The 23,520-nt window shown below is 42.8% G+C and overlaps 1 protein-coding gene across 2 annotated transcripts; it reads right to left on the bottom strand.

Annotated features, from left to right (window-relative positions):
• Window positions 1-21,837, bottom strand: LOC149303490 (DNA ligase 1-like). 2 transcript variants are annotated; one of them, XM_089481271.1, is made up of 27 exons: window positions 21,712-21,837; window positions 19,419-19,493; window positions 18,575-18,661; window positions 17,916-18,060; window positions 15,813-15,924; window positions 15,158-15,265; window positions 14,326-14,484; window positions 13,689-13,809; window positions 12,723-12,821; window positions 12,015-12,071; window positions 11,743-11,915; window positions 11,371-11,537; window positions 10,583-10,659; window positions 10,201-10,292; window positions 7,850-7,949; window positions 6,911-6,996; window positions 6,143-6,258; window positions 5,959-6,054; window positions 5,657-5,767; window positions 5,262-5,333; window positions 4,955-5,099; window positions 4,559-4,641; window positions 4,041-4,193; window positions 1,873-1,926; window positions 1,383-1,526; window positions 938-1,030; window positions 1-317 (listed from the first exon to the last, which is right to left on the bottom strand). In XM_089481271.1, exons 2-27 carry the CDS (start codon window positions 19,433-19,435, stop codon window positions 240-242), a joined length of 2,745 nt encoding a protein of 914 aa, XP_089337397.1. In that variant the 5' UTR covers window positions 19,436-19,493; window positions 21,712-21,837; the 3' UTR covers window positions 1-239. The 2 variants fall into 2 exon arrangements, with proteins under 2 accessions (XP_089337397.1, XP_089337398.1); XM_089481272.1 differs by lacking the exon at window positions 21,712-21,837 and adding an exon at window positions 21,348-21,392.
• Between the last annotated feature and the right edge of the window lie 1,683 nt (window positions 21,838-23,520).

Here is a 23,520-nt window from a genome sequence, read left to right as displayed (position 1 = left end):
CACTTCAGACTAAACAGGCAGTAACACAAAATACCAAGGTTTATTAATGCACCGCCACCGACTTTTCCCTTTGTTTGCCCAATTGCAGGCTGCATGGCATCATTAACAAGCCCAGGAATGAAAAGTAGAATCTAGATTCAGCACACACACCCTTTCCCTGATCACCAGAAAGTGGGTGGGGTGGTTTATAATATTGTCTTTAGGAGGCCAAGAAGCCAGCAAGACTTTAAGAAGGATGATTAGTAAAAGTCATCATCTCCTTTTTCCATTGACTGCTGATTCTGGATCTGTTGCTGTTTCCGGTACAGCTCAGCCACCTGTAAAAACAAAAATATGCAATGTGGAACAGTGTTCTTTCCTCCTTGCCTCTTAACATATTAGCCCTGCAGTCTGCTGACTTGGGCCCTATACAGACAGGCCAAAATAAAGGTGCTTCAAATCACTTTGGAGGTATGCTGTTTAAATGATACATGCATCTTAAGAGTCTGGAAGCCGTGCCAAAGCCATGCTCCAGCCCTAAGGACTGGAGCGTGGCTCTGGCACGGCTTCCAGACTCTTAGGACACATGCATCATTTAAATAGCATACCTCCAAAGTGACCTGAAGCAGCTTTATTTTGGCCTGTCTGTACAGGGCCTTGCTTAGCTTATTCCCTATCACCCTACAGTTTCATTGTTCCTTGTACCTATGGATCTCTGGGAAAGCTGGTTCCTTAATACCCTCTAGACTAAATTTCAAACCAGGTAAGGGCAATAGTTTGCAGTCATCCAGTTCACAGGAAGACCTGTGATTCCCTCCATCCCCTTTGACAGGCTGCAAGCATTAATACTATGGTAGTTAAAACAAGTGAGACAAATTTCTGCATGCTCTACAAAGAGACAGTGATGATCAGATTCCTCTCCACAACCCCATGCATACACGCCCTGCCACCTCTGTACCTGAGCACTGGTAGTAGCTTCCTCTGGTTTTTTATCCTCTCGGATGCGTAGGAATCTGGGGAAGCGTAGAGAGATGCCCTTTTCTTCATCTACCTGCAGTTGGAAGACAGGTTGGCCATGTAATGCCCAATTTGCCATTGGACATGCCAGGTTTTCATCCCAACAGTTCCTGTAAGCAGATGTTGCCTACAAACTAGCTAATTAGAGAACATGCTGATTTTGTCAGAGGTTTTGTTAACTGAGATTTGCCTGTTTTATTTTGATTGGTTTTTCAATAATTCTTTTGTTTTTATGTGTTGTGCATTGCTTTCAAGGCCTTAGCAGGCTGAGAGATGATAAATATTTAAGGAAACATCCATCCTGGAGACAGTAGTAAGAGTTTAACTCACAATTTCTACTTTTCACAATTTTTATGTAACCTTTCCAGTGGCCATCCTTCACTCACCAATCCAGTTGCTGCTCTGTGGACAGGAGAAATGGATAGGTCTGCACACTTCACTTCCCAGACATGGTGGGACTCCAGCCAGTGGTCAGGATCTGCTGTCCCACCCCAGCGGTAGTATGGCCGTGGCTGTGGAATCACATGGTCCTACAATATGGAGACGAGGATGAATTCCTACATAAGCATAGCAAGGACCACCCCAGTAAGATTAACATACTGATTTCTTGCTCAATGTTATATAATCCCCCCCTTTGGCTATTCAGGCTGAGGGACGAGAGGCAGAACAGATTTCTCTCAAAGAATGGAGAACAGTTGGCAGAAGGCCAGATCCAAGAATGCTAGCCTCCTTTTCTCTTTGCCTCTTTTTAACATCATATGAATAAAAATCTTCTGTAATGGAAATACTGGAGGATGCATAGCATATATCACTTCCATTTGTATGCTTAGAAGATGTCAAGGGGAATGCCTTTTCTGAGCAGGAAAAGTTTCCTACCTTGAGAGAGGTATGGAGTTTCTCGAGGTCCTCATCTGTAAAACCAGTGCCAATCTAAGAACAGGGAGATTGAGGAGTGTGAGAAATCAAATGACTTTTAATCCCTCATAGGATAAGCAATGGTATAAGAAATGCAAGAACCAACCATTTTATACCTCAGATACTACCTCTTGCAAATTATTTTGATGGAATAGTCCTGCCTCACTATTCCAAAATATGCAGCCAGGATAAAATAACAGAAAATAATCTTGCAGCTGCTCAACTTTTATAGGGTCTGATTATGTTGGTTGCACTACATGTGTTACAGATAATAAAACTCCCCAAAGTCCTAGGACAGGAGCTAAATGCCTAAATGCCCCTGAGAAAAGGGATTAGCCTTACCTTGCTTTAGAATGGAGAGTAACTTTAGGCCTCTCCTAGGGTTCTTTTTGTACCAGATACTGACACATATTACTCTTATTGCATAAACTTTATTTGTGGTAAATGATGCAGCAAATGATATACAGCAATGAAGCATTCCGGCCTTTTTGATGATGGGGTCCAGCACCCTGCAGAGCCAATAGCAGAATTGGCCCCCAAACCCAAACTTACATGGCAATCATATCAAATCAAATCCCATCCCCTCTGAGCTGAAGCCATGAAAGATAGGATCCCACGTTGTTTTTTTAGTGCAGAAATAAACACAAAGTGTGTACACATGATCCATCTCCCCTCTTAACCGTTTTTTAAATATAAAAGTTTATTAAACTTAAAATTATACATGCATACAAAAAGAAAAACAAAAAATCCCCCAGAATAACGTATTTCAAATATAAACAAACAAAATATATATTAAATCAACCATACAAAACAAACATGCCTAAGGAAGGTTCGTTCCCTTGTTAAATCCTTCATATTCCATTTCTATCCTTCCCTTTCCAAATGTTTCTTCCTCTTACCTTCAATTTCTTCAAAATCTTCCCATCCTTCCTCCTACTTTATTCTCCTTTCACCTTTCCCTCTCTTCCTATCCTCTAGAAGTCCTTCCCCCTCTCATGACTAACATCCTCTAATCTTTCATTTCTTATCCTCTACACCTCTAACCTTCAATCACTTACTCTATCATCAACATTCTTTCTTTCTTTTCCATTCTTACCAACTTCCTCTTCCTTTAAGTACTGTTTGCTTTAATTTTCCTTAACCTGACTTTCTTTCCTTAGATTTGAATAACTTCATTACTTATTTCCATTCTTAAATTATTTATAACTACATTGCAAGCTTATCTGATCCTAATCTCTTTTTAGTGAAATTTAGTTAAATCTTCTCTTCTTTTAGCAAATCCCGAACAAAGACTGAGTCAAAGTAACACAGCCAAAATTATACTTGTCTCCCATTACGGTGTATTACACCAGAACTTCTTTAGGTATACAATCACTTTTTCCCCATATTTGATTAACTTCGTTTACTGTTTCCCCTTTTAACATTAATGTTAATTTAACCATTTCAATAGCTTCATATAACTTCATTAACCATTCTTTTTTGTCTGGGATCTCCCGTTTTCCATTTTTGAGCTAAGATTATTCTTGCCAATGTGGTCACATAATAGATAATTTCCCCATACTCTTTCTCTAAACAGTTTTGAGAATTGTGCAAACAGGTTAGAAGCAGAGAAAAACTCACTCCCCTGTCGTGTCTTTGTATCTGTTCCCAGCTTCAAAGTGCAAAGCCAATACAAAAAATATTCAACAAGGTCATTAATACAAGTTAACTCTTTCACAACAGCGTCCCATACCAGGGTGTCACCCAGTGCAGGGGGCAGGGCTTGGGGGCAGAACCAAAAGGGCCCGCTCGCAACTCCCTGCCCCATACAGCTTTACTTCAGAGGATAGTCGGGGGGGGGGGGGCGGCGGGAGCCGGGCCCCCTTCCTCCCTGTCCTGTGTAGCTTTACTCTGAAGTAAAGCCACGCAGGGCAGGGATGGGGGGAGCACACTAGGGGGGCACTGACTAGGTTTCACCCCCCTTCAGTGGTATCACCTGGTGCACGCCGCACCCCCCCTAGTGACACTGCTGCTCTTTCATGCTACTGGACAACTGTTAAGGTTTGGCCATGATGCTAACAAGAACTCTTAACACTCACATCTTCCCAGTGGCAGAGGCCCAGCTTACTACAAGCCTGGGGATATCTTACCTTGCAGATGCTCTGGAACTCTTCACTTTCCTCATCGTAACAAGCCAGAAGGAAACCGCCATATGTGCCTGCACGTTTGCCCTTGCCCAAGTAGGCACCAATCACAACCAGGTCCAGAGTGTCCCCCACACCTTCCAGATAATCTTTTTTCAGCTAGTGTAGAAAACAGAGTTACTATAAGGACTCATTTATACCCAGGGACATGGGATAAGCTTGCTTATCTAGGTAAGAGATTTGTCTGGGATCTTCTAAGTAATGCAAGCTTTGATATTGTACTTGAGGGAACTAAACATGATGTTACTCATATGATACTATTGTTTATATCACTGTAACTCACTATGGTCATTGTAGTCAATCTGATAAGCAAGTAAGAAAAATTACTGACCCTCTTCCATCCATGAATAGCTTGGTGAATCACGGGAAAGAAGGGAATGCTACCTCCAGTCCTTCCTTACATTAGTACATCTCAGGCAACATATCAAGTACTACTGCAGGTTGCGCAGACAATAAATTTTTACCTTCAACCAGTTGTGGGATCTCTTTGCAATTTCATATGTGGCATCCACTTCTAGTGTTTTCACCATTAGCCCCTCACAAGAGTCTGGGGAAGACGAGAGAAAAAACACGTTAGCCCATCTCACTTAGCTGTTTTTTTATCCTGCTTCTGTATTCAAGGAGTTTGGGGTAGAATATTCTCTGCTTTTCTCATACAATTGTTTTTTGAGGACTGGCAAAAGGACACTCAGTGAGTTTCATGTCTGAGAAGTAATGTGAACCTGAGTGGTCCTACATTCTAATCCAGTATACTGTGCATTAATACACTACACAAGCTACAATACTGAGATTCAACAGATGCCTGAGGTTTATAAGAAACAGGGCAGGGAGAGGGGAAACACAACTATAATGCCATTTACCTTTGATGGAGCGTTCCAGGAATTCAGCAATCTCATCTGTGTTACTAGTATCCATGGAGGTTGCAAAGAGGAACTGACCTTCAACCTCAGTGAAGGAATCACGCAGTAGGGCTCGGCGCTGGGATAGGGGTTCCCGGACCAAAGACTAGGAGGCAAAATTACTCATTTAACAGGCAGGCAAAGAACAGGGAATCCAGTGGAGTAGGACAAGGCAGGGCAGCAGAAAAACAAATGGATATGGTACTTGAAGTGTGTGCTGAATGATAGTACTAAATGTTCAGTTGTATAAAGGAACCAGAACACTTACCTGCCCATTGAGGTAGAGCATGTCAAATGCATACACGCAAACCTGCACTCGGATATCTTCAGCATCCACATCCTGAAAGAAAAATGGTGCAGTCAAGGAAATCAGAGAGTAAATATTTGAAAATTGCTCTGACCTTGGTGTTTCACACAGATCTTTTTGGTCTTTCACACAGATCTTTTACACCTTCCAGCTAATAGCTGCTACCAAAGTAATTTCCTTTCTGAATGTCTTAAAATTTGTTAGTAATATACATGCTACCTAATATTAAAAGACATAAAATCCCTCTTTACCCCACTTGCCTATGAATAATCCATCTTATTCTAGTAAAAGGCCGGAGCAAACAAAAGGGATGCTGGTCAACAAGTCTTTAAAACAATCCAGTAATGACAACTTACCTTACGCTTCCGGGTAGTCAACACCTGGAATGGCTGGATCTGTTTAGAATCAGGATCCCAGGCCACAGCCTCAGCATCCAAGATGCATGACTGTACAGAACTCTTTTTAACCTGCAAAATCATGTGGGTTCAGGTTAGCTGAGTTTCTCCTTGTCCCAAACTCTCAACATCAACACTACTCTCTACTAGAGACCATCCTCAGTATTATCTATGCAGATACCACTATGCCAGGGGCCAATATCACTTTTGGTTTCTTCCTGTTACACACTCCCTTGACTCCATATTTCCAAAAGCCGCTATACCTTGGGGATACGGCTGACAATGTCAGGATATTTGGTTGTGTTGTTCTCTTGGTTCCGGCTGTAGATATGTACTTCTCCGTTCTCCAGAATGTGGATCTGTGACGAAGGTAAAGGTCAAGCATGAGACTCCAGTGCAAAGGTGAATGGAGGCTACTTCTTTGGGGTATACACCAAACATTCTTACCTGTGCTCGCTCCCCATCATACTTATATTCACAGGTAAAAGCTGCCTCCTCAAAACGCTTTAATACCTCTCCAATTCCTTTGGTTGGGTGAGCCAGCATGGGCTTCAGGGGGATTCCTGAGGAAGAAAATACACAAGGCTGAGACTTGTAGCAACAACTCATCTCCACTTCACTAAAAGGTAATATGACAAGAGCTTCCAGTGTGGGAAAACAAAGATTGATAATGATAGTGATAAGGAACAAATGTGTCAAAAGAACATTTCCTTACCACATATTATGTACCCTTTCTAATTTCAGTTTTCAGTCTTCTTAATGGAGAATGTGTATACTTATACACATAAACACACACGGGTGCACTTGATAATGTATAATATCATTATGTACAAATATATCTATATGCTTTATACCAGAGACAATATTTGCATGCTTGCACAAGTCTAGATTGTTTTGTAAAAAATAAAACAAAGCAAGGAGAGGATAGCCATTTATTCATGGCAAAGAAATTCTGGTCTTATTGGAGGCTCTTGTAGCACATATCTGTTTTAAAATACATACCTATAAAAAAGGAAGATAGAAAATATATTTAAAAAAAATAAAGCCTAATGTTTTCAGAAATCTGTATCCTGCACTGGATGATCTTTTATGCTCAGTATTGCATTTACAGAACTGTACAAGAGAACTAGTTTTTGGGTGCAGGCACTAGCACTGCACAAGCAAGATATTCCTGCTGTCTCAAATGCCCTCTATCCCAAGAAATACTGCAGATACCTGGTGTGATTTTGCAGTGCTGAGGCAAGCTCTCCACGCCATGCTCTAAGAGGACAGGTACAATGGTGTCATAATTTGGCAGCTCACTGAAAAGAAAAACAAGCAAGAATGATGAAGAAAGGCTTAATCTGGTTCTTCTAGGCCAGGGGTGGGCAAAGTGTGAGGTACATGTGCCTGCCAGGCCATTTTGTGACTCCCAGGGTCAAAGAAACTGTCTCCCTCTAGGGGATGTGACGATCATTTTGTCATGTTTTTGCCCCTCTGGGTCATCCTAGACCCAGGAGAGGCTGTTTTTTACAACAGGAAGTTGCTTTAAAAAGGCTTTGCCTGGGTCTAAATTGGGAATACAAGACGTTTAGGTGCAAAAAATTGTTTTGTGGGGGGAGGCAGCTATCCAAGGTTTGTGTGGAGGGGAGGGGATTGTGGCCCTCTAGCCTTCCACAGTTGTCCACTCTCATTCTAAGCCTAAGGTTTTCCTGAACTGTAGGTCCCAAGAAGGTAAAAATCCAAGACTAGCTCTTGCAAATATCTGTTACTGCTCTCATACTTAGAGTCACTCCACTCCAGCAGTATTTCCTAAGGCTATCTATCTGTCAACTTTAGCACTTCTTGCCCTTGCAAGATCCTGTTTATGGGAAGGCAGGACTAACGCAAGGAAAAATACAAACAGCACTTGAGCCCACTTACCATAAGGATATGAAAGGGAAGATATTAAAACATTAAATGACAGGGGTTGAGAATGACAGATGACAATCTATAGGTGGTGAGTGTAAGAACATCACTGTTTACTGCTACCCACTGGAAGCTTGATTTGTCTGAAAAGGCTCACAATGGCATGGCTGAAGACAAGAAGGCTGGATACTCCCAAACACACCAACTCCTTTCCTGGCCACAAATAGGCAAAAGTTATCCCAGGTCATCAAGTAGGAAGTTACTCACCAGAAGGCTTGCTTAACAATCAAAGCTCTCTCATCTAGCCAGGCTTTGCGGGTCTCTGCAGATTTGCCCTTTGCAGCATCCAGAACTTCTGGGGGGAATTCTATAGAAGGAGGGAATACAGGCATAGCAATTTGCTTACATATAAAGTGTTAGGTCCTCTGTGAGGCTTGGATGTACATATTTTGTACATTCAAATTTTCACCTTAACAATACAGGATATATTATTGAGCCCAGTAGTGAATAAAAAAGGGCTCATTTTTAGTGCTCAAGTTCACAATATCAGAATCATAAAGTTGGAAGAGATCACAAGGGCCATCCAGTCCAACCCCCCTGGAAAACACAATCAAGGCACTCCTGACTGATTGCCATCCAGCCTCAGTTTAAAAACCTTCAAAGAAGGAGACTCCACCATTCTCCAAGGGAGTGCGTTCCATTGTTGAACAGATCTTACTGTCAGGACGTTCCTCCTAATGTTTAGGTGGAATCTCTTTTCCTTTAACTTGCATCAACAGAACAGGATCACTCTCTCTCATTATTAGAGGGAGGCAAATGCAAGCCCCTCTAAATATATCTTACCAAGAAAACCTGTGAAGACACACCCAACTAAAGGTGGTGGCAGGTTTGGGTGTGCAACGCCGGTACCCTGGTGAGATCAAACTCTTTACCCAAAAAGGCTCTGAAGCTGAATGTAAAGTTCAAAAGGGGGGAAATTTAATCTAAAGGACAAAAATAAAGAGTTTTCTCCTCCCCAGCTCTAAACAAAAGATACTTTACAGTCTCAGCAATCTTCCGGATGTCATCTTTCTGGGTCTGATGTTGGTTTGCTCTCTTCACTCAATGGAGCTGGTGCAGGGTCTTTCAGCTCCTGAATTCCTTTATTCAGTTGCTGTTGGTAACTAAAATGGCTAACTTGGTAACTGATTTGGCTAAGTTGGTAACTAAAATGGCTAAATTGGTAACTAAAATGGCTAACGTGTAAGAAATGCCCTTTCCGGCTGTCTGGGCCTGTTTGCCACCAAAGGACAGCTCTCTGCCTGCTCACAGCAAAGACTGCTCCAAACTAAAGGCTTCCAGCTACAACAGAGCATGCTGGGAAAGGGCAAACCAAACCTGGAAATAATGCAGGGGATCCTACAGCTCCTTTATGGCCTTGGGGTCACTGTTAAAGTCGGAAACAATTTGAAGACACACAACTACAACAGAGCTGCCTTTTACAACTTTATATTTCTGTTTCATAGCAATTATGGTCTGTCTTTCAGGAGAATGGGTAGCAAAGCCTCATTTCCTTGTCCTCCTATCCTTTGTTCTCTCAGCTTCAAATTCCACATTCTTCAAGAAGACTTAGCTTTGAAACTGCCTTCATCCAGTTATGACTAATTGCAGAATACACAATACCTTGCTCTGCAGATGGCACCAAGTGCTACCCACCCCACATACAACTATCTAACTCATTGCACTAGATTGTCAGCATAATGCAATTAGCCCCCTATGCATCTTTAAAACCAGTACCCACATGATTCTCTAGCTCAGTGGTTCCCAACCTTTCTAATGCAGCAACCCTTTAATACAGTTTCTCCTGTTGTGGTGACCCCCACCATAAAATTATTTTCGTTCCTACTTCATAACTTTAATTTTGCTACTGTTATGAATCGTATTTTCATTGAACATAAGTAAAGCATAGTGATTAATCACAAAAAAAGCCTCAGAGGATGGCAAAGGCAAAGCTCCTCTGAAGAAATCTGTCCCGAAAGCCCCAGGATAGGTATGCCTTGAGTCTTGGGCATGAAGCCACACTCTCTCAGCCTCAGAGGATGGCAATGGCCAGCCTTCTCTGAAGAAACTTGTCCAGAAAGCCCCAGGATAGGTTGAGCCTTGGGCATGAAGCCACACTCTCTCAGCCTCAGGGGATGGCAATGGTCAGCCCCCTCTGAAGAAACCTGTCCAGAAAGCCCAAGGATAGGTATGCCTTGAGCCTTGGACAAGGAGCTACACTCTCTCAGCCTCAGAGGATGGCAATGGTAAAGCTCCTCTGGAGAAACCTGACCAGAAAGCCCCATCATAGAAGGGCAGAGGGGTAGTGGTTCAAAGTGAAACTGAAACTCTTTGGCTGTGCTGTCTCTCTTCCTTTTTGCAGAGCGCTATGTTCCTGAGAGAGGCAGGAAAGGGGACTCTGTGGGCAGATGCTAAGCAACTGAGGAGGGGCCTGGAGGTGGCTGCTGCTCTAATGGGCCTAGCTTGGGAGCCCTTTGTTTGGGAAGTGGTGCTCTGAGGGGGATCCCTGGCGACCCCTGGGAAATTGTAATTCGACCCCCAGGTTGGGAACCACTGCTCTAGCTTCATCGTGAACTCACTTTGTCCTGGAGGAGTGAGTGATGCTGCCTGGGCCAAAGCTGACAGAACAGATTGTTCTGCTAACCCAATCCGCAGCTTCCCTTCTAGTGATCTGAAATACAAAAGAATACCTCATTGTAATGTTATAAGGCCATAGTTGAGGATTATGGGGCAAACTTTGTATGTGCATGTACACTTCTTTGAGGCAATAGTATTACCATAGAGGATACCAATTAACGGACAAGTAAGGAAGGGGAGCAATAATTATAGCAATATAGATTTAGTAGGTCTGTGGAGATGGGCAAGGCAAGAAACTAAATGGGCTGATGTATGGGTACGATGAGGAGATGCCGAGGGGAAAAGAAGTACCAACACAGTTAACAGAAGTATGGTTACACTCACCGAGCAATGTAACGAGCTTCTGAATGGCGACAGGCAACAAACAAGGACTTGATAATGTCAATTTTCTTGTTCATGGACTGAAGAGGAAAGAAATGGGAGTAGTCAGATGTATTCTCAGGGACTAGGGAGAGAGAACAGTAGTCTAGTGTTTTTTTTTTCTAGTGCTAGATAATGATAGCAACAACCCTCACAACAAAAAATCTTCTCACATATATATAGCATCCTCAGGATGTTCAAGAGAAGACGCCTTCTCAGTGGCTGCTTCTACCCTTTGAAACTCCCTCCCACGAGAGGCTAGGCTAACCTCTTTCCCATGCTCCTTTTGCCGCTAGGCAAAAACTTTAAGCAGGCTTTCAATATGTAACAGCGCCCAAGGAATCTTCTTACTGGGGTGTTTGTGTTTTTAAAATTGTGAGCCGCTTTGGGTCCAATTTAAGAGAAATGTGGCATATAAATAAAATAAAATAAATAAAATTCAAGAAGACATTTGTGCAACTCTACCCAAATATTACCATATCCTCATTTGCTTTCATGGTATCACAGGACTCTGTAGCCTCTTTTGGTTTAATGGTTAGCAGAAGAGAGTCTGTGCTATGAAAGCAGCCAGAATATTAAGAATAACTATCTTGAAGAAATCATGCCATGCATCTTGTGCCAAGTAGAAGACAAGATTAACACTGCTGCAGTCAGAAGAGAAACCCATGATTGCCTTGCCCTATTCCCTGACAACCCAATATCACTCTCTTGACTGTTCTCTGACCTTCAAAGCCCACTCACCCAGTACTTACAGAGCTCCCCATCATACGCCCAATTGCTTGCAGTTTGCCAAAGACTGCAGCAGCACCAAGCTTTGGTGGGGCAAACATGGTGCCTTGCGTGGTGCGGCTGCTTTCAGCAACTAATCCTAGATCTCCTTTCTCAGCTGCCTCTGCCTTGATCTGATCCAGCTGTCGACCTGAAGAAAAATCAAATGTTTAGCATCCCAAAAGGAAGTTTTTTTAATTGAATATGAATCTCTTCTGAATTTCTAACATTCTCATCTTTGTGATAAAGACTGAAGCACCCATTTTTAAAATGATATATGTGTGTTTTCTCAGCTGTCTTATCAGTTGAAGTTGCCAAGTCAAATCTTAGTAGCAACTGTAATTAGGCAAACCCACCTGTGGCCTGAGCCAAAGCTTTCATGAGAATGGTTTTGCCAATTCCCAGTTCTAGCCCCTCGTATGCTGGACCTAGCCGATTTAGACAAAGATAGACACAGGGCAGCAGGTCTTCTGGAGACAGGGCAATCACAGAGCGAAACAGATTGCTCAGTGTCTCTATAATTTTCAACCTGGAATCAGAGAGCAGAAGGGTATTGGATGGGTTGGGGGTCAGGATAGAGTGCTACTGCTTTCCCCATCCATTCTATTGATTCTATTAAGTCATTTACCGGGCAGACTCTTGTTCAATCCACTCAAAGGTACGAGCCACAGCCAAGTATGGTACCCTGTCAGAATGAGAACATGATTCAGAAGCATGAAGCCAAACCACACAGATTAGCAGAAGTAAATCAGCTTCTGTCTCCACCCTGCATTTCTTATGCTGCTTTGTTCTGAGAAAAGAGTGCTATTATAGAATCAGAGGACTGGAACATCTTCATAAGGCCAACCTGATGTTCAACATTCAGGAGCAATGTCTACCCAGCCTCTACATTATCATCTTTAAAAAACTCAAGAGAGAAGAGTGGCACAAGCAGAGATCAGGTTGCCAGTGATTAAAACAGCGAGTTAAGAAGCACTCTAAGAGAAAGCTGTCTTTGACTATCAAAAATAAAGCACACTCATCAGTCACAGACAAATAACATCAAGTAAAGCAGCAATTGCTAGAAATACCTAAGATAGATAATTCTAAACAAATGCTTGGGATGGCAACAGAAGAGGCGGAAGAGATGTTCCATCCACCTGCTAGAAATAGCAGACTTGAAATGCAGACTCTTCCCTTACGACAGTCTGAAGGGGATTTGAAAACAGTTAGTCAGCACATCTATATCTTCTTGTCCTTGAATGATAAGACAAATATGAAAATAAAGGGAGTATGGAAACAAGGGTTGAGCATAACAACTATCTTTATTACAAGGCTCCATCTCAGTAGAACTCACCTCTGACCAGGACCCCAACAAGCATCATGGACAGGATGATAGTTGTTCTTTGCTGGGTTGTACTCTGAAGGCTCAAGTGTGAGCGAAGGCTTCAGAGAACTGTAAAAGCAGTAAAGATGAATGTAATTAGCTTGTGAGTACCTACCACATACATTTTCAGGCAGCCTAGCAAGTAAATACATAAAAGTTACTAGTCCAGATGTTTTCTTTTTAAAAATCTGTCACCTGCTATGCATAACACTCAAGTTGCATCTGCACTGCAGAAATAATCGGGTTTGACACCACTTTAACTATCATGGCTCAATGTTATGGAGCTCTGGTGCCTCAACAAACTACAGTCTCTAGAATTCCAGAGCATTGTGCCATGACAGTTAAAGCAGTGTCAAAATGGATTGTTTCTGCAGTGTGGATACAGCCCAAGTCATTTGTAGCACATCAGTCCTAGGAACTCTTGTGGTGGAAAAAATCCGTGCATATCTTGTTTACTACAACTTCTGTATTTCTTTATCAAAAACAATTTATTTCTCAGCACAGATAAATGGCTACTTATGAACCTTTCCTGAGAATTGATAAGGCCCCAAATTATTTGTTTCAAGTGAGTATGGACAAAGTGCAGCTCTCCAGATGTCACTGGGCTGCAACTCTTATAATTTTTCACTATTGGCTATGCTGGGGAAGGAAGGCAGGAGGAAAAGAAAATTAACTTGTGCAGAAGATTGTAAAAGCTGAACTGCCACTACTAAACTATTCCAGGAGAAGCATTACCACATTTTGACAGAATAAGAGAGATGTGAGGAAATTAGAGGGGCTAGTAACTTCAAGCTCCCTTTAGAATCACATGGCCAAGGCCCCATTTTGCTTACCCCTCTGCCGCAGACTACTGCTCTCAAGAACCTGGTCACATGCAAAGCAAAAATGGGACATGCTGCCTCTCATCCCACCCTACAAATGGTACTAAACACTTACTCTCTAGCCAAGCTATTTAACTCGTGGTTACTGACTTCGCTGTGACTCTTTGCTGGAGGCACATTTTCTTCCAACCCAGGTGGCTGATTTTTGTCTGCTTTCACAGAGGCTTTCCTGGGGGCTGTAAAGAAGAAGAAGGGGAGAAAAAAGTGATGCTTTCCCCATATTTTTTTTTTTGGGGGGGGGGGATTAACTGATGATTAATGTATGGAATGTATGAGTTAGGTCAAAGTCAGAGACACTGAAACAAAGTCTAATTTTGAAAAAGGAAATGCTGTCCCCAGAACATTAAATCCCACTGAAGGTGTTAGAGGAGGAGGCTGAGGATCACCTCCTGGCCCTGCCAGGCTCACACAACCCACTCATGTCCCAGGATTTATTCTCTTTATGATATGGGATACTGGCATAGAAATTATCCTTTCTTCCACAGTTCTAAATCACATTTCCTTTCACGATCACAGTGACCAACTATATTTTTTAAAAGTGTATGTGTGAATACATGTGCGTGCCTCCATGGTGAATTATGACAAATTCTCATATCAAACATGTGCAGCTGTGTTCACTTTCCTACACAACATTTTCAGTGTGGTCTGTTAGATGTACATATTTCCATACAAATGGCCTCCCACATACTTACCAAAAAAGCTAGAGATGGGCTTGTTGGATGGCTTGGATGTCAGCATTTTCTCTTCCTCTGCTTCTGTCTCTGCTTCAAGCTTTATCTGTTTTGAACTCTCATCTTTGACTTTCTCTTCTTCCACTTCCATGGGTCTCTCATCCAGCTCTCCATTTGGACCTTTAAAAGATGTGGAAGCTATGTCTCCAACAGACTTCAAATAAGATTTAACCTGGACCTCTTTAAAACAAAACTGGCCAACTCAAGATTAGTCACAGAAGGGATGCTTTTGTCATCTACAGGAACAGCTTAAGTGGTACATCGCAGTGATGCAAGAGTGCTGGGAACAATGTTTGAGCCTGAAGGATCCAGAGAAGAACCAAAGGCATTTCAAGTTCATAAAATCTTTGAAAAACAGAAGCAGACTTTACATCATGAATCTGTCATAAGGACTGCTTAATATATTGCACTATTAACAGAAATACTGCACACACTGTAGCTGCACAAACTCATATAAATGGTAAGGTGCAAAGTGTCACAATGACTATTATATACGAAAGAGATGCTCATTTAGTCTCGACATAGCTACACAGGTTTTGACTCAGTAGGCTTACTCTCAGGTTAATGTGCCTAGAACCGCAACATAGGTCTAACCTCTCAAAGACTAAACAAACATCTCATCATGGTTCCCACAATGCTGTGGTTGAGAAGGCACCACACTTTTACTCATGATAAAAGGGCATTCCCACATCCGTTCTGACAATCCTATTCCCCTGTTTACTTCTATGTCATTGCTTCTTCATCACTTGCTTGCCTTTCTCCAGACTCCAACAAAGCACATGGAAACACTCACCATCTCCATCATCATCTCCTTTCTGCCTTTTGGCACTAAGAGCTTCCTCAGAATTATTATGACTGTTGACTTCTTCCTGTGCTTTACGTTTAGGGACCTGCTTGCGGGCTGAAAACAAGAGATAAGATCACACCATACTTGTTTAAAGTATGTTAAAAGCCATAGCAATAAAAAATGCTCTACACCAGATGAGTCAGTCATAAGACAGGAGCTATGCCAAAAGAAACAAAGATGGGCAACTACACTAGTACTGGGAGCCAATTTTGTCCCCACCCCTATGGGCTGTAGTGATTTGGGCTTAGATTTTGGCCAATTGTGCTTTTCATTTAGCTATAGTTTTGGCAGATTTTTTGGCAGTCTCTCCACCCCATTTGGAGAGGTGGGTTGTGGCAGGCAAGTAAAGACAAACCATCACAAATCAGTACATTTTTACAGTGGTTTAGGCATTTTGAACATCCCCCCCCTCATCTAAAAAGGGAGAAAGGGATTTCAAATGTTTTGGGATGAGCTGGGGGGCACAAAAAATAAGTTGGGGGCTGCAGGGATCCTTTAGGCCACATTTGGCCCACTCCTACACCACAAGCTCACATGAAAGAAGGGACACAAGACTAAACATTTCTGGCTATCCTCATTGACCAGAAAGACAGATACTTACCAGTTTTGCGTCGTGGGATGCTAGAAGGTGAGGGTGAATTAGAGGGAGCTGGGCTAGTGCTTGGGGAGATGCTCTCTGCAGGATTATTCTGTTCAGGAACACAGACAGATTCCTAGAAAGGTAGAGCTACAATGTGAAAAGGTGTAGTAGAAATAAAAAAACATATTAAATGGTGGTGTCACATTCTTGGGGCTAGATAGAGCAAAGAAACAACTAGGGACGCTCCTCTGCCAGAACGTGCTGTTTGCAGGCCTGTAGCATTAGCTTTACTGGTGAAAAATGACATAGCAGATGGTACACAAAAAAGAAACATGGGCGGGTTACAGACGGGCAAAAAGGGGTGTGCTCATGACGTCATGAAGGTATAGCCTTTAGACGGCCCTTACCTGAATGCCGCCATGAACACGCCGCCTGCACGCCCCAAGCAGGAAGAAGCGGCATTAAAAAGGTGCCGCTTTTTTCCGCTTCTTTTCTATATACTGCGCAGCTGCGCATCTCCGTCTGTAAGCTGCTGCACCGGTACGCCAGAATTGTTACGCCGCTAATTTAAGTTGCCCATTTAAAGGCTCCGAGTCAGCTGCGTCGCATAATGAGTCGGGGTCCTGGAACATGCGCAGTTTGCACCGAGGCTCTAATTAGAGCATCAGATGCCATGCAGATGTGGAAGCTGCAGCACAGCTGCACTCTATTTTAATGCTCGTAACCCTAACCCTAGAGCAACATGTACGCATGCGCTGCTAGAATTGTGGAAAGTTTGGAATTTAAAGTGAACCCCTACACATATTCCTGCACCATTTTCACCTAACAATAAAAAAACACTAAAACTTTAAATATTTACATATGTACAAGGGAGGTGATGGGGGATGGCAGGGGGACAGCGGTGGCAGCGGTGGCAGCAGCGACAGCTGTGGCTGTGCATTGCAGATTCAGCAAGAGCGCGGGGACCAAAGGAGAGGAGGCATCCATGATGCTGGTGACACTGGCAACGTGCAAGCGGACAAGGATGCCAACACCAGCTGATCACCAGCTGGCAGGAGGCCACCTTTGTTCTTGGGTAGGGCAGGGGAAAAAGTTTAAAGGGGTCTGGGCGCTTTAAATGTGCACATACGCTTTCTGCCGCCGGTGCTGAGCGTCACAGCTGCGCAGCTGCGCATCTGCCAGCCGGCAAAAGAAAAAAAAGCCGCGTTTTTGGCCGCCCGTGCGGAAGCTGCCTCTCTCTTTGCAGCATCCTGCGAGGTGGCGGTATGGAAGCTGCGAGTAAGAAACGGCCCCAGGTGAGGCGTCTTCACTACCCCCAGTGTGGAAGCCCCATCCACCTTAGCCACGCCCCCAGGGCGGGCGGTCTGGAGGCTCCGTATTCAGGGGAAGACACCTTCAAGACGTCTTCCCCTGCCTGTCTGTAACCCGCCATTCCAACCCTTTTGCTAAAGGGGTCCAGCATTTCCTCACAAACAATGGAGAAACTGCTCCCCCAACTGGTTCTATCCAAACTATCCCTAGTCATCAATCAAATTCAATCCCTGTCACTGGCTATATGGACTGGAATGCAATCACAATGATATTAATGGACTTCCAAAGAGTATATAGTACAGAAACAAGCAAAGAAAATAAAGGCGCATAAACACAACCCATCTCCCCTCCATTAGCAATGAGAACTGTGCAAGCAAGCTAGCAACAGAGGAAAATTCACTCCCTCAGTCTACCCCAACTTTCTTATCTTTTCAGAGCTTCAGACTGTCAAGGTAATGCAAAAGGAATCAAATAAGGTCGCTATTTCACATTGGCTCTTTCACGCCACTAGACAGTTGTTAATATTTGGCCATGACACTAACAGGGACCACAAAATCAATCTCCCTACTTCTAGAGCAAACATACTATGAATGCACTTTATGCAGTTTCTAGGGTAAAAAGGGAATAAAGCAATGCTTAATTCTTTTGTCCATAATCCTGAACTAGGGCGTCCTGAGCAGACTATGTGATTGGGCACTAAAATTATACACAAAGATGAGATACAAGAAAATCTGTACTGCATAACTGGAAGACAGGATGGATGCCAGTATGAGGTGTTAAAACAAAACCAGGATATGACAGAAATAAGCCTACCAGTTTGCTCTCATCAGCTTGTGTATCCTTTTCTTCTGTTTTCCTAGAATTTTCTTCATCTTCACCTTTTTTGGCTGCTGGATTCCTTGAGAAATCTGCACACAGTGCTGTACCATTTACTGTCTGTTCAGAATTTACTGATTTCCTAAAAAGAGGGAGAGCACTTAGAAACAGAGCTGCTGGATTCTCAAGGCAGACATCATGGCTCTCCCCACAACCACTTTATTTTTATAGCCACACTGTGAGTTAGGTTATGCTGACAGATAATGATGGACTGAAAACCCTTCTGTGAGGGTGAATGAAGGCTTGAATATAGCTCTCCCCAGTATTTACACACTACTCTAATCTCTACAACACACTGACTCTCTTCTGTATGTATGCACAAGCCATCCCAAATGTACTTTCTTTGCACTAAGATGAATCTGAGGTCTAGTCTAGTCTCCATGTACCATCAACAACAGGATCAAAGATCAAACCCCAGCAGTGTTTTTTAAGGTAGCAAATTGGTTTCAGGCAGAATGGAGAAACAAAGTTGTTGCACAAGAAACTGTTACAGATCACATTGGCAGATTTTGTAATGTTCAGTGAATATTTAGCATCCTAAATTCAATGGCATCAAAAACTATTTACACACCTACACAGGGCCCAAGATAACTTACTTTTTGGGGGTGGGCTCTTCTTCTAGATGGTTATTCTCTTCTATTTCTTTTCCAGGATTTGCTCGGGCTACTGGCTGGAAGAATGATCTGTCCACATATAAATAAACACAATTTTACTTGTTCTCCTTTACCAAAGTTTAATGCCATTTTTGCAACGACATGATTAGTAGCTTGGATGTCACCAATTCCAGTTCAAAAAGTCAATAGTCTTTCTCCCCAAGTTATAATTACTCACTCCCCAACTAATAAAAGAGATGCCTTTGGGCAGAGACCCTGTAGTCATGTATCATGAGTTATCTCTCCCTCCCCTAATAGTCTGAGTAGGGCCTCCTGAGTAGAGCAAGAGGAAAGGAAAGGGGCAAGAGAGAGAGTTAAAGTAGCATGCTTTCTTCATTTTTGACTCTGGCCTCATTCTCTTCTGGCTTCAGTCTAACCACTCCACTGGCATGTGGCTCTCACCAACAAACAACAACAACAAGAAGTTCCCCACAACTGCAGCCTTCTTGCTCCAGAGGGATAAGCATGCTACAGAAAAAGGAAATGTTGCTTGGAACTGTAAAATTATTTTCTATTAGCACTTTAAGTTCTCCATTTCTGGTATTTTCAGTGGTTTGGGAAACCAATGAAAGAATCTAATTAAAAGCCTTCATTTGAACATTTGTTTTTAAGAATTACTAACACTGTCCAGTCTACGGTGTGCGTGTGTGATATGCAAACACTTTCCTCCAAAGTTACTGATTTCGAGGTTTTGCACACTAGAAAATTGTTTAAATCATCTAAAGTTAAGGTTGTAAACACACACACACACACACATTACCTGCCAACATTCCAAGATTGTGCTTACCTTATCGTGCTCTGCATTGCGAAGGTTTGTATGCAATACAGTATGTGTTAGATCCTATTTTGTCACAGGCCACATCTAACAGAAAATGGAGAGGCAGCAGGTTAGCAACTACAGTTATTTCACAGAAACTTGCACCCTAAGTTTCAGGAGCACTGAAGATCTTGTTGTGGTGATGCAAATATGGGACAATTTCAATCAATTACTGTACAGGGTATACTGCTGTATAGCATTTCTTTAAGTGTTGTTTGTTGTTGTTATGTGCCACCAAGTTGTTTCAGACTCATGGCAACCCTAATGTGAACAGATCATAGAAGTAAGACCAAATCAATCCCTTAATCTTATCCCCTCTACCCCAAATAATTTAGCAGGAAAGAGATAAGGCTAAACAAAGGGAAGGGGTATTCATTCAGCTTACTTTGCTGTCGTGTGCCTAAGTCTTTTCTGGCTTATGGCGACCCTCAACTTATACACAAACAAACTCCATGCATGCTTTTCCACAGTTTAGCTGCACCTCCATCGTATTCCCCACAGAAAATGTGAAGGGACAAGTGTATACTCATATTATTTGTTTAAAAACTGGAGGGGGCTGCTTTGCCTTTAACAGTCATGAAGAAGCAGGGATTTCAGCAGGTGTTGCTTATCAAGCAACCAGGCAAGAAGCAACAGCTGCTGAAATTCCTGCTTCTACACAACTTTTAAAGGTACTGTACAAGAATCCTCTCCATTTTTCACTTTCGATGTCTGGGAGAGGGAGTTTCAGCAGTTGTTCTCTGTAGCTTTGGCTGCATCTACCCTGCAGAATTAATGCAGTTTGACTTCGCTTTAACTGCCATGGCCTCATCCTATGGAACTCTGGGAGCTGTAGTTTGTTGTGACACCAGAGCTCTCTGACAAAGAAGGCTAAATATCTCACCAAACTATGAATCTCAGGATTCCGTATCATGGAGCCATGGCAGTTAAAGCAGTGGCAAAGTGCATTGATTCTACAGAACAGACACAACCTTTGGTTGTGTGGCAAACAACACCTGCTTAAATTCCTTTTGTTACACAACCATTAGTACTATTTCTACACTGTAGAAATAATGCAGTGCGACACCCCTTTAACTGCCATGGCTCCCTCCTGCAGAATCCTAGGGTTTGTAATTTGGTGAGGCAACCAGCACTCTTTGGCAGAGAAGGTGGAAAAGGACCCCCACAAAACTACAAATCCCAGAGTTCCATAGTATGGCGGTTCAGCACTTAAAAGTTGTATCAAACTGCACTGTAGAAATAATGCAGAAACCTGGGATTTTTAGTTTGGCGGGGGCAACCAGCAATGTTTGGCAGAGAAGACGGAAGAGACCTTGTCAAAATAAGAAAGCATCCTGTGATCTGTAGTTTGTTGGGGGCAAAAGGCTGAAGAAACCTTGTGGCAAAAACTACAAATCCCAGGAATCCACAGAATGGTGCTGCAGCACTTAAAAATCAGTGTCAAACCAGGGTGACCACAGGCCTTGCCCTCCCAAAGGAGGACAAGCTGCTGTGATATATAGATATATATGTGTATATACACACACACTCTCTCCATCAGTACGGTGTCAAAATTGTGGGAAAACAAGACAAGACACAGACACAAAAAGACGAAAAAGACAGATTTCGTAATAATTTAAGTTTGGAAAATTAAATAAACGAAAGTACAGGAGGGCAGACTTTTAAGCCACTTAGTAATATTGCAAAAATAAAATAAGTTAACATAGGATATAACAAGGAATGCATAGTACAATATGGATCCTGTAATGAAGGGATATAATATACACATACACATTTGTCTATTTGGTTTTCATCTCTGTGTTGAAGTAAATTTTAAAGAAAATTAAGGTAAATAAAAGTAATTAAATGCATTAAAAGTAAAAAAAATAATTAAATGCATCAGTCTGGTGGTGAACAGACATTTTAAATGGTCCTCTTGATACTTGTTGGGTGACATGTGTGTGTGTGTGTGTGTGTAAGAGTGTAACGAAATAATTTTTAACATATATATATATATATATATATATTGCAGTATGTTATTGGTTTGTGCTAACTGGACTTAGTGAAATATAATAGTGTAAGGACCCGTTTGGTTTCTTCTCCCTTTTGGTTTGTACTGAGCTGCATTCGCTCCTAGAGAGTCTGAGAATGCATTCCCGCCATTGTCTTCCCGCGCTCTCTCTCTCTCTCTCTCTCTCACTCCCTCCCCCCCCCGCGAGAATTTTGCTCACAGAACCTTCGACGGAGGGAGGGGCCGCGCGCGCGAGGGAGAGAAAGCCGTTACCTGCGCGAGCTCTTCCTTCTCTGCTTTTTTTTTCCGCGCGAAAATTCCAACCGAGCTTCTGATTGACAGGCCCGAGCGTCCACCCGGTGACGTCACTCACACCCGACGCTCGAGCATGCTGGGAAACTGAGTCCTCGTTCTATAGATCCAAACAACGGCCCAAAATTACCAACACACGCTGCAGCGATAATCCAGTTTGATGCTGCGTGACGTCACGCACACTCGACGCTCGAGCATGCTGGGAAACAGTCCTTTTATAGATCCATGCAACATCCAAACAATCATTGGTCCAGAACACATTGCACAAATAATCCGGTTTGAGAGCGCGTTAATTGCCCTGGGCTCAGTGCTAAGCAATCCTGGGAACTGTAGTTTTGTAGGACATTTAGCCTTGTCTGTCAGAGAGCCCTGGTTGTGCCACAATAAACTACAATTCCCAAGATTCCCTAGCACTGAGCCTCAAACTGGATTATATCTTTAACTGCCCTGGTTCTGGGTTAAGGAATCCTGGGAACTGTCGTTTATTGTGGCACCAGAGCTCTCTCTCTGACAGAGAAAGATAAATGTCTCACAAAACTACACTTCCCAGAATTCCCTAGCACTGAGCCAAGGCAGTTTAAGCAACCTCAAACTGGATTATTTCTGCAGTGTGTTTTGGACCTTTAGGACCAGAAGCAGAAAATGCAGGCCTAAGACTAGCATCTTCAATTTCTTTCTCCTGTTTGCCTGGCGAAGAAGCCATTATGACTTCGAAAGCTTGCAACATGTAATGATGCATTTTTGGTTGGCCCAATAAATCATTGCTCCAAAACACACTGCAGAAATAATCCAGTTTGAGACCACTTTTGACTGGCCTGGCTCCATGCTGGGAATTCTGGGAAGTGTGGTTTTGTGAGACATTTATCCTTTCTGTCAGGGAGCTCAATAAACCACAATAAGCTACAATTCCCATGAATCTCTAGCACTGAGTCAGGGCAGTTAAGCCCTCGCAAAGGGGATTATTTCCACAGTGTGTTTTGGACCTATGACTCTGGAGACCAGGGTTCAGTTCCCTGCTCAGCCATGAAACCCACTGGATGACCTTTGGAAAGTCACACTCTCTCAGCCTCAGAGGGACTAGCGGTCCTCCTTTCCCCAGACAAATACATTTCTGTCCAGGAGGAGTTCCAAAATGCCATCCATTTTGAGCACAACTAAGAAGCATGAATTTACATTTATATTGGTTTTTAGCTTTTATTCTGGAATGTCCTACATTTTTTCTTGAATGCTCAGTGATTTCCAAACTTTAATCCTCCAAATGTTTTGGACTTCAGTTCCCAGAATTCCTGGCAGTTGGCCAAACTGGCTGGGGCTTCTGGGGGTTGAAGTCCAAAACACCTCTAGGAGAAAGTTTGGAAACCACTGTTCTGTATTTTGCGGTGCCTTGCCCCCCCCTTGCAGTTATATGACATCTGGTCACCCTGCCTCTGAATAAACCTTGCTAAGAAAACTCCACGACAGGAGTCATGTTAGGGGCACCGTAAGTCAGAAACAATTTGAAGGCACAAAACAACACCACATATATGTTCTTGTGAATATTGGGAGAGTGAAGGATTTAGCCTGGGTCCAAAAGCAATGAAGACCCTTGCAATGCAGGCCAATGGAACTTTTTCAGTCTTACGCACCTGATTCTTTACATGCCAATAGGTATGAAAAAGGATCTTGTACCACATTTCAGAACAGCCAGTGTGATGTAGTGGTTTGAGTGTTGGCCTATGACTCTTGAGAGCACACACTCTCAGCCTCAGAGGACGGCAGTGCCAAACCTCC

This window comes from Sceloporus occidentalis, unplaced genomic scaffold (assembly GCF_023333645.1).
Source record: "Sceloporus occidentalis isolate IW3139 unplaced genomic scaffold, rSceOcc1.0.p SCAF_14, whole genome shotgun sequence".
NCBI lineage: Eukaryota > Metazoa > Chordata > Lepidosauria > Squamata > Phrynosomatidae > Sceloporus > Sceloporus occidentalis.
This window is presented reverse-complemented; position numbering and strand designations above follow the sequence as displayed.

Excerpts from the sequence above, each read along its gene's own strand:
- LOC149303490 (XM_089481271.1), bottom strand. Across the intron at positions 7,950-10,200 it reads ACTCACTCCTCCAGGACAAA|AATTCCCCCCAGAAGTTCTG; the intron begins GTGAGTTCACGA and ends CTCCTTCTATAG. Across the intron at positions 6,259-6,910 it reads GCACTGCAAAATCACACCAG|GAATCCCCCTGAAGCCCATG; the intron begins GTATCTGCAGTA and ends TTTCTTCCTCAG.